This window comes from Eurypyga helias, unplaced genomic scaffold, assembly GCF_000690775.1.
Source record: "Eurypyga helias isolate BGI_N326 unplaced genomic scaffold, ASM69077v1 scaffold46341, whole genome shotgun sequence".
Lineage (NCBI taxonomy): Eukaryota > Metazoa > Chordata > Aves > Eurypygiformes > Eurypygidae > Eurypyga > Eurypyga helias.
In genome coordinates, this window is record NW_010231053.1 from 1 (window position 1) to 9,431 (window position 9,431).

The window sequence follows — 9,431 nt, forward strand, 5'->3', positions numbered from 1 at the left end:
GTGCGGGTGGGACGGGCGGCAGCCGGGCTGTGCGGGTCTGAGGGGAAGCCGAGGCAGGTCGGGTCGCGAGGCCTGTTCCCGGTGCTGCCGGGACCCGCGCTACACCCCGGCTTCCCGGGCTCCCGACGCTCCTGCGGAGCTCCCAAAAAAGCCTCATCCGCGCCTCCTGAAAACAAAGGCCCTTGGGGGCTGTTACACCCCGTGTCTTGCCGCCTTCCTAGGCCATCCCGCGCCTTCCTAAGCAATCCAGCGGGAGCCGGAGAGAGAGGTGGCAGATTTCCCTGCTGATGCAAAAACTGCTGTTGCTTCCCATGTTCGAATTTGAGCTGCCTTTTTATTTCACGTTAGTAAATATTAAATAACGCGCCTGGAAGCCGAAGTAATGCGCTGTGTAATCAGTGGTGGGCTCTGAACAGTTCCCGCTGGAGAAGGATTTTTGGATTGTAACAACAGCGCGTATAAAAATATCAGTGGTTGGTACAAATAGTGAGGAATGAGGTAAGGATCAACACAGACAAAAAAAATTCCTCTCAAAATGGTGTATAATACACACTGCCCCCGGATCTTCAGTACCATGTGGTTTGGGCTCCCTCTGCCATGGAAAGATACAGTGGAATTGGAAAACCGAGGGCGAGGGGTGCTTAAGGTGAGGGCTGTAATGGAGTCTGCGAGGTTCCTTCTGGGGGACAGGAGAAGGAGTGGTAAAGGTCCCTTAGGTGGAAAATGATGCGGAACCAACAGGGAATGACAGTAACGCTGGTATGAGGGAGCTCACCGGTGCAGTCCCGCAGGACCTCAGGAAGCTTGTGCGTTTGTCAGCTGACGCTGCTTGTTCTGGTGCGAGAATTCTGAGGCCCAAGCACGATTTTCAGATTACAAGCTGAATTCAAGTAAATGCCGATATAACCAGGGGATTCCTTCCTGCATATCCTGCTGGAAGTTTACAGGGATTCAAGCAATGGTCAAAAATATTCACATAAAGAATTTTTTTTAAGGGGCTGTTAGTAACAGTCTGTGACCCGGCGGTGGGAGTTCACTATATATTGGCCGTGTTCGTAGACCTTCCTGTTGGAGAAGGGATACTGGACCAGACTGTATGACCGTTCCCATGGTTTATGTTTTACAGTATTGAAACTCGGCATTGTATTAATTGATTCCAGGCTGCGTTAGTACTTCACGGTAGCGTCTTGTTACCAAGACCAGCCAAGATTTGGTCACTGTTCCCTGCTCACACTGGGCATTTTGGAAGAGAGACATCGCTGGTGAAAGCTGCTGTCAGGTTTTCATGGATGTTTTCTTAAACATTAAGAAACAAAAAGTTAAAAAAGTGAAGTTTTGATATGTTCAATCCCGTCTCTGTACGCTCATAGGTCACGAGCTACGCTGAGTGAGGCAAAGTCTACGTAGCTTGTTTATTGTGAGCTCTGGGTGGTCCAGATTTTTGGACTGAAGAGAGTAGCTGGACACCCTACTTTATTTTTCTTGAATGTCTGATACTTTTTTGTTACACTTTGGTTTAGTGAAAAAATAGAAACTCAAAAGAATACCTTTAGAATGTATGTTTTGACGTTTCAGAAGCAGAATTGATCCTACTGGTTTTGTTTTTAAAATTGGAAGCTAAGTCTTTCCTGTCTTGTTTCAGCTCTGGATGAAGGAGATATTGCCTTGCTGAAAACCTACGTAAGTAGCACACAGACATGAGAGCCTTACGGAAAAGAATCAAGTCCTGTTAGGCACTGAATGCGAGGGCGGAGGGAGGTGTACTGATTGAGTAGTTAGTAAATTGGCTTCTCGTAATGCTTTTCTCTCCAAAATCTTCTCTCCCTTTCCGCCTTCCAACGAGAGGGCCCCAAACCCAACCCACAGCCCTAAAAATAATCCAGCAGGTTTGTTAGCTTGGAAGTAATAAAGGTGTTTGGGGTTTTGTTTGGTTTGGTTTTGTTTCTATTTTGGTTTTTTATCTTGTAGCTGGTTGTCCCAGGGGTCTAACAGCTGGGGCTTTGCTGGGGCTTTTTCACTAACCGATTTCCTTGCTTTATAAAGAACAGTAACTTGAGGAGCGCTTCTGCCATCAAATCTACTTGCTTTTAGCCATCGTATTAAAAAGCTATTAGTGAGGGATACACAGACACTGTCAAAAAGAACGTAATCTCCGGAGGTGTTTTCCACAGACAGTAAGGCTTAAAATCTCCCCTCCCCACCAGAAAGTACGCTGGCTCTGTGAAAGAACTCTTGAAAGACGGAACTTGCAGCTTATTCAAATACATCTGGATTTGGATATGTTTGCCAGAAGTCTGAATTTTGTTGAGACTCCTTAACAAAGCTCTGAAGTACAGCTTGTGCCCACTGCAGCTTCTTCTTTGTTGCCACGTTGATACAAAGGAGATCTTGTAAAGGAAATCCAGATCTGTCTACGTTAGTCAGGGCAGGGGAACAAAGCGCTTTCTCACAAGCAAGAATCTAGTTTCTCATTTGCCCCGTGATCTTTCTGCTTTCTTCTGTGGATGACAGAAAGGTTGGGTAAGGCAGCTAAAGCACTCGTACATGTGAATTTCAGATAACGTAGGCAGACACTTATGGTTTTTACTAAGTTTTTTCTAAACTTTAGGAAAAAATAGTTTAAAAAAACAAGGCTGAACGGGTTTAAGAGAAAACCAAATCCTTGAAGTTTACAAATGTGAAAAATCTCCACTTGTGCAACTGGTCAGCTTGTGTGTGGCTGCACGCTGGTTCTGTGGAGAGAAACACTGTTACTGGAACTCAATACTGTCTGTTTTGGCTGCGGTCAGCAGTCGGCTGGTCTGTTGAACACATGGATGTGCTTTTTCCTCAACACAAAATGATGTGAGTTACAAAGTCTACGTGACATTTCTTTTCCAGGGCCAGAGCACGTACTCAAGGCAGATCAAGCAAGTAGAAGATGATATTCAGCAGCTGCTTAAGAAGATCAATGAGCTCACTGGTATCTGTCTTTCTTAAGATTACCTTTCAGTAGAAGAGCCACATACACCAAAACAAGGGCTTTAGGAAACTGATTTTAAACAACTTCTGCATTGGATTATTATCTCTATTTTTCTCTATTTAAGAGTATTTCTTTATTTGGTAACACGAGGTTTTTGCTGTAGGTGATGGTCTTTTTGATAGGGCAGGGCTAATCCCTACATACAATGGTGTGATTTTGTAGTTTAACACATTTTTATTCAAAACGGTAATTTTTATGTATTAGGGTGGCATGAAACAAATGCCCCTTTCTGCCAGTTTGTTGTCATTTGTGTCAAGCTGCGTTTGAATAGTCAGTGAGCTCCACAGACTGCAGAAACCCACCGTATTATCGTTAAGTAGTGGTACCAGCCCGTGTGTAATGAAGCCGTGTGTCAGCGTAGATGGCCTGTAAAATCAGCTGCTCGGTTATGATAAAACTTAATTTATTCCGCAGTCACGCCGGCCTCATCTCTTTAGGAAACTTGTTTTTAGGGAATCCGTCGAAGGGGCTTGTGCGTGCCTTTTGGAGGTCTCTCAGAAAGCTTCCTGCAGGCCTGCGCCTACGGTTGCTGGTGTGGGAAGGGTTGCTGCTTCCTCCTCAGCTTGTCTCTGTTGTACATAGGAATCAAGGAATCCGACACTGGGCTGGCTCCTCCTGCCCTTTGGGATCTGGCTGCAGATAAGCAAACTCTCCAGAGTGAGCAACCGCTGCAGGTTGCAAGGTGGGTGCGTTCTTCCTCTGCAGGGGAGCTGCAGATGTTAAAAATGTGTTTTGTCACTTACGTGTGGACTTTTCTAAAATGTAAGAGTCACGTGTTGTGCACGTGGAAAGTGCCCTTTGCCGCTGCGTCGGAAAGGGACTGTGTTACGCTGATGATGTGTTATCTGCTTCCTACTCGTACTTGCTCCTGTAATTGCTGGATGATGCTAGAACACAGAATCCCAAGTACAGTAGCTATTTCGGTGTATTTGGGAAATAGGACACTCCTCCTGATGCAAGTTAGTTTGTCTGCCCGGTGGTGGTGATTGTATGTTCTGTGTTAGGTGCACAAAGATCATCAACGCGGACTCCGAGGATCCCAAGTACATTATCAATGTCAAGCAGTTTGCCAAATTCGTGGTGGATCTCAGTGACCAGGTGGCACCTACTGACATAGAAGAAGGCATGAGAGTTGGGTAAGCAAAATCATCGTGTTCCTACGCGTTTCCCTGGAGACAGAAGCTTTCTCATCCCAGCTGTTAGTTTGACAGGTCAGCAACCATTGTTCCATAGTTTTGCGGTGGTTGAAACTCTTAACAGTGTCTTTCTGTTGGAAGACAGTAACTCACATGCAGGCTGTGCTGGAATCTGGTCATGTCACTGCCGAGAGCTGTGCGTCACAGACGGAAACCTGTCACTTTGGGCCCCAAGCAAGTCACAGCTTCGAGGGGGCCCGCGTAGCCTGCTTCCTCTTTGGCAGCCGGCACAGTTACACACAGGGTGGCCATGGGAAACGCTCGCTGAGGAGGTGAAGCCTGTCAGGTTTAGAATCAATATTTTGCCACTTTGTGGGATAATTCAAAATACAGTTTTCAAAATACTCAGGAATTAATATTCTTGGAAACCTTACTTCTGTGCAGAAGGAATTCCAGTTTCCAGCCCATCTGACAGTTCGCTTTCAGGGCTGGGCTGTCCTTCTGCCAGAGAAAAGAACGAGTTCAAAAATTCAGCTCTTAATTTAGAGTTGTTTCTACATGACAGTTCAGTTAGCCGGTGCTAAACTCATCGTTTTTGTGCTTTCTCATCAGGGTGGACAGGAACAAGTACCAAATCCATATCCCCTTGCCTCCGAAGATTGATCCCACAGTCACCATGATGCAAGTGAGGACTGCCTTTACTTGTTATGGCACTGCTCTGTCTTCTAATTTTGATCGCTTTGGCTGGGTTTTGTTCGGGGCTCTTGAAAGCTGTGAGAGAGAAGGAGCATCGGGGAGACCTTATAGCACCTTCCAGTACCTGAAGGGGCTACCAGGAAGCTGGGGGGGACTTTTTGCAATGGCCTGTAGTGACAGGACAAGGGGGAACAGGTTTAAATTGAAAGTGGGGAGGGTTAGATTGGATATCAGGAAGAAGTTCTTCATGGAGAGGGTGGTGAGGCACTGGAACAGGTTGCCCAGAGATGTTGTGGATGCCCCATCCCTGGATGTCTTCAAGGCCAGGCTGGATGAGGCTTTGAGCAACCTGTCTAGTGGAAGGGGTCCTTGACCATGGCAAGGGGCTTGGAACTAGATGATCTTTAAGGTCCCTTCCAACCCAAACCATTCTGTGATTCTGTGATCAGGGCGCTAACTGCTCGCTCGCCTTTCCCTGCGCAGGTGGAGGAAAAACCGGATGTCACCTACAGCGATGTTGGTGGTTGTAAAGAGCAGATCGAAAAGCTGAGGGAGGTGGTTGAAACCCCTCTACTTCATGTAAGTAACCTCCAGATTGAAACTGTTGTTACTTTGGACGTATTCTGGTCCCCTGTTGGCATGTGAAAACGCAGGGGAGGGTAACGCAGCGGAGTGCGAATGCCACGGCGAACAGGCCTGGTTTTATAACTGGTGAAATCCTGCCTCACCTGCTTGACACTGCTCCTCACTGATTTGCTTAATTTGCATACAGCCTTTGATGCACGCAGTCTCTGATTTGCACATCCCCTTGCCTTCTGCTTCCCACCATTACAGCCTGAAAGATTCGTTAACCTTGGGATCGAGCCTCCCAAAGGAGTGCTGCTGTTCGGGCCACCTGGCACCGGCAAGACGCTTTGTGCCCGCGCCGTTGCCAACAGGACGGACGCCTGCTTCATCAGGGTCATTGGCTCCGAGTTGGTGCAGAAGTATGTGGGGGAGGTAAGAGCAAATCCTAGATGGGCTGTGTCTGGGGGGGGTTCCAGTGCTGGGGACCTGACACTGGGGTGGGTGTGAGGGATGAATGTGGTGGCACGCTGGAGATGCGGGGAGGGGGGGAACTGTCAAGCAAATGGGTGCAGGTCAGGCAGCCAGGGATGAGACCTGAAGTACGCCAGCCCCGATGAAACGGGGTTTGCGGCGCGGAGTTTAGGAGGACTCTGGGTTTAGGATTCTGCCACTTATTTTTACTTAGCCCTGAGGTGAATGACTTCGTCTGTACTTCTGAATTTGAGTGGTAATTTGTCTCCCCTTTATTAGTTGCTTTAAGGTTGATCAGTGTTCCCATGTAGACATGTGCACAAATAAGAGTTTTATCACTGGAAACGTAGAAGTGGTGGGAAGCATGGAAAGTTTAATGTTGGTAGTTTAACCTGTCTTGACGCTTTAACAAAATCCTGATCTTTGCTTTCAGGGGGCTCGAATGGTTCGTGAACTCTTTGAAATGGCCAGAACTAAAAAAGCTTGTCTTATATTCTTCGATGAAATTGATGCCATTGGAGGTACGTCCGTAGTACGGGTGGCTCTGATCTCCTACGAGAACTTTCAGGTTTCCTTTTCACCTTGTCACTCTTTACCTGGGTTGCTGCATTGCAAGCAATGTGCGTGTGAACACCTGTTTAGCGAAACGGCTGCCGGCACCGCCCCTCTCCAGGAAGCTAGCAAGAAGTGAGTTACGTAGTTTGAACGTACTTAGCCCAGATGAGAAGTAATTTTTGCACGTTTGGAACACCCAGATTATTTAAACTTCAGTGAGGGGTCTCTGTACGGTGTTTGCAAAAACACCTTCCGCTTCTGGCCTACACAGTCAATCTTTATTGCTGCCTGAAAATTAAAGGATGGGGTTTTTTTTCCCCCAAAAGGAAGTACTTAAGTCCTTAGAAAGTAAATTTTGGTTGAGGGGAGGCAAAACAAACAAACAACAAACAAACTACGTGTGTAAATGTCAGCAGCTTGGCCAGTGATTAGAATCACAGAATCACAGAATGGTTTGGGTTGGAAGGGACCTTAAAGATCATCCAGTTCCACCCCCCCTGCCATGGGCAGGGACCCCTTCCACTAGACCAGGTTGCTCAAGGCCTCATCCAGCCTGGCCTTGAACACTTCCAGGGATGGGGCATCCACAGCTTCTCTGGGCAACCTGTTCCAGTGCTTCACCACCCTCTCCAGGAAGAACTTCTTCCTGATATCTAATCTAAATCCCCCCACTTTCAATGTAATCCCGTTACCCCTTGTCCTTTCCCCTGCCCCTTGTAAAAAGTCCCCCCCAGCTTCCTTGTAGCCCCTTCAGGTACTGGAAGGCTGCAATAAGGTCTCCCTGGAGCCTTCTCTTCTCCAGGCTGAACAAGCCCAACTCTCTCAGCCTGTCCCCATAGCAGAGGGGCTCCAGCCCTCGGAGCATCTTCGTGGCCTCCTCTGGACTCGATTAGGCAGGGCGATGGGCCCTTTCATGCCGAGGATGAAGATCCGGTGCCTGTTACAATGGACAGATAATGCCACTTTCTTTTTGTTTTGAGACTATTTTTCCAAATAGCCCCCTCACACCTTTTTGAAATGCGTCACGAATACTCATATGCCATTTAAAACCCCTTTTCCGGCTGTGGAGCAGCCGTGATGCCTCCTCCGTGCTCTGGAGGTCCCTCTCGCTGTGCGAAACACGCGTCTCCTCCCTCCAGGTGCTCGCTTTGACGACGGGGCTGGGGGTGACAACGAAGTGCAGCGTACGATGCTGGAGCTGATTAACCAGCTGGATGGCTTCGACCCACGGGGCAACATCAAAGTGCTGATGGCTACTAACAGGCCCGATACGCTGGATCCAGCCCTGATGCGGCCTGGCCGGTTGGATAGGAAGATCGAGTTTAGCCTGCCTGATCTGGAGGTGAGAATGCTTCCTTCCCCTGCTTACGTAGGTTTTGGTGTCGGTGTTTCTTCAGCGAGGGCATTGTTGCCTGGGAGCAGTTTCCGGGAATTAACAGAATTCTTAACTTAAGTGAAATGGTGTGGAACTTTGGGGGATTCAAGACATGCCAGAAAGGTTTTCCCCGCGCTCTGCAGATGCCGTCCCTGGCCAAGAAACTGTGGTAAACAGCTGTGTTTGCTATATATTCCTGACTCAACAGATAAAAAGAATCCTCATCCAGTTCCATGGTTTAGTTCTTAAGTGCTTTGTTTGGCTCTTTTGAGAGGGATTTCTTGAAGTACTTCTACCGTTAAAGCACTTTTTAAAGTTACTTTCTTAATTCAGTATGTTGGATGCTTAAACACGCTAGTCCAGACGTAGGGAACGACAGCTGGGCAGCAGATAAAGGACTGGTTCTCCACCTGCCCCTGCTCTGGGTGCGGGCAACTGAGTCACCCCCTCTTGCGCAGCGGGAACACGGCTGTCCTCCGCGTTTCCTTTCAGGGGCGAACTCACATATTCAAGATACACGCCCGTTCGATGAGCGTCGAGAGAGACATCAGATTTGAGCTGCTGGCTCGACTGTGCCCAAACAGCACAGGTAAGCTGAGGTCTGGGGTTTTAACGGTCTGCGTGTGCTTCGTCTCCGCTGGGGTCAGGGTTAAACCTGTGTGCCCCTGTCTTCCGCAGGGGCCGAGATTCGCAGCGTCTGCACGGAGGCAGGCATGTTTGCCATCCGAGCACGTCGAAAAATCGCAACAGAGAAGGATTTCTTGGAAGCAGTGAACAAAGTCATTAAATCGTACGCAAAATTCAGCGCCACCCCGCGCTACATGACCTACAACTAATACCTTGGAATGTTTTCCCTGTTCCTGTTGCTAAACTTCCTGTGAAACAAAAAGACCCAAGTGCAGTAATTGACATCTTGTTCTTGGAAGCTAGAAATAAACTGAGTATTCCAAATGGTGGGTGTGAGTGCGGCATGAGTGTGTTCTGCACTGGTGGGGTGTGGCTGCTGGAGGATAAAAATCTCCGTGAGATTCTGACAACGCGGCCTAAACCAGTTGGTACTTTTCAGCCAGATTCCTGGGACGTGTTGGGAATCTGGAGTTTAGAGCTTTAGTCAACTCAGTGCACCTTCTACTTGGGGAGGGGAAGTGAAGGATGCAAAAGGAGTTCGGCTCTTACTGGGCACCCTGCCTTGCCCTCTTGCCCAAAAGGAGGGGAAGAGGAACGTTTCCCTCGTTACCAAGAGGTGGCAGAGCAGACCTGGGCTGTCAGGCGACTCTTGCTGTGGCCAGGCCTCAGCCGCTGAGGGGTAGAGGCACTGCCCTGTCAGTTTGTCAGGGACAGAGGGGACAGGGCAAAGAGGTGAGCCCTGTGACAAGCTTAAAGGATGCGGGTTTGTGTAATCTAGTGCTGGCAAGCCCAAGGTAGGGTTTAAATTTTTAGATTCTAGGGATCTAGGACTTTTCCTCAGGCAGAGGTTTCCAGTCCAGCATCTCAGCAGCTCCCCTGGATGTGCGGCTGTTGCCGGGATGGGAAAGGCGGCCTGTGTTGCCTCGCTGGAGGCCTGACCTGGAGCTTCAGGGGAGGGGGGGAGCCCTTCCCAGCTCACCCT

The 9,431-nt window shown here is 48.5% G+C and overlaps 1 protein-coding gene across 1 annotated transcript; it reads left to right on the forward strand.

Moving 5' to 3' along the window:
• Positions 1-1,642: 1,642 nt before the first annotated feature.
• Positions 1,643-8,773, forward strand: PSMC2 (proteasome (prosome, macropain) 26S subunit, ATPase, 2; the record flags this gene model as incomplete). The annotated part of the gene is made up of 11 exons (XM_010160928.1): positions 1,643-1,680; positions 2,881-2,962; positions 3,605-3,704; positions 4,027-4,158; positions 4,771-4,843; positions 5,338-5,433; positions 5,689-5,853; positions 6,326-6,413; positions 7,587-7,789; positions 8,315-8,411; positions 8,501-8,773. Coding segments are annotated over 11 exons (1,232 nt in total), but the record flags the coding sequence as incomplete, so codon positions are not given.
• Between the last annotated feature and the right edge of the window lie 658 nt (positions 8,774-9,431).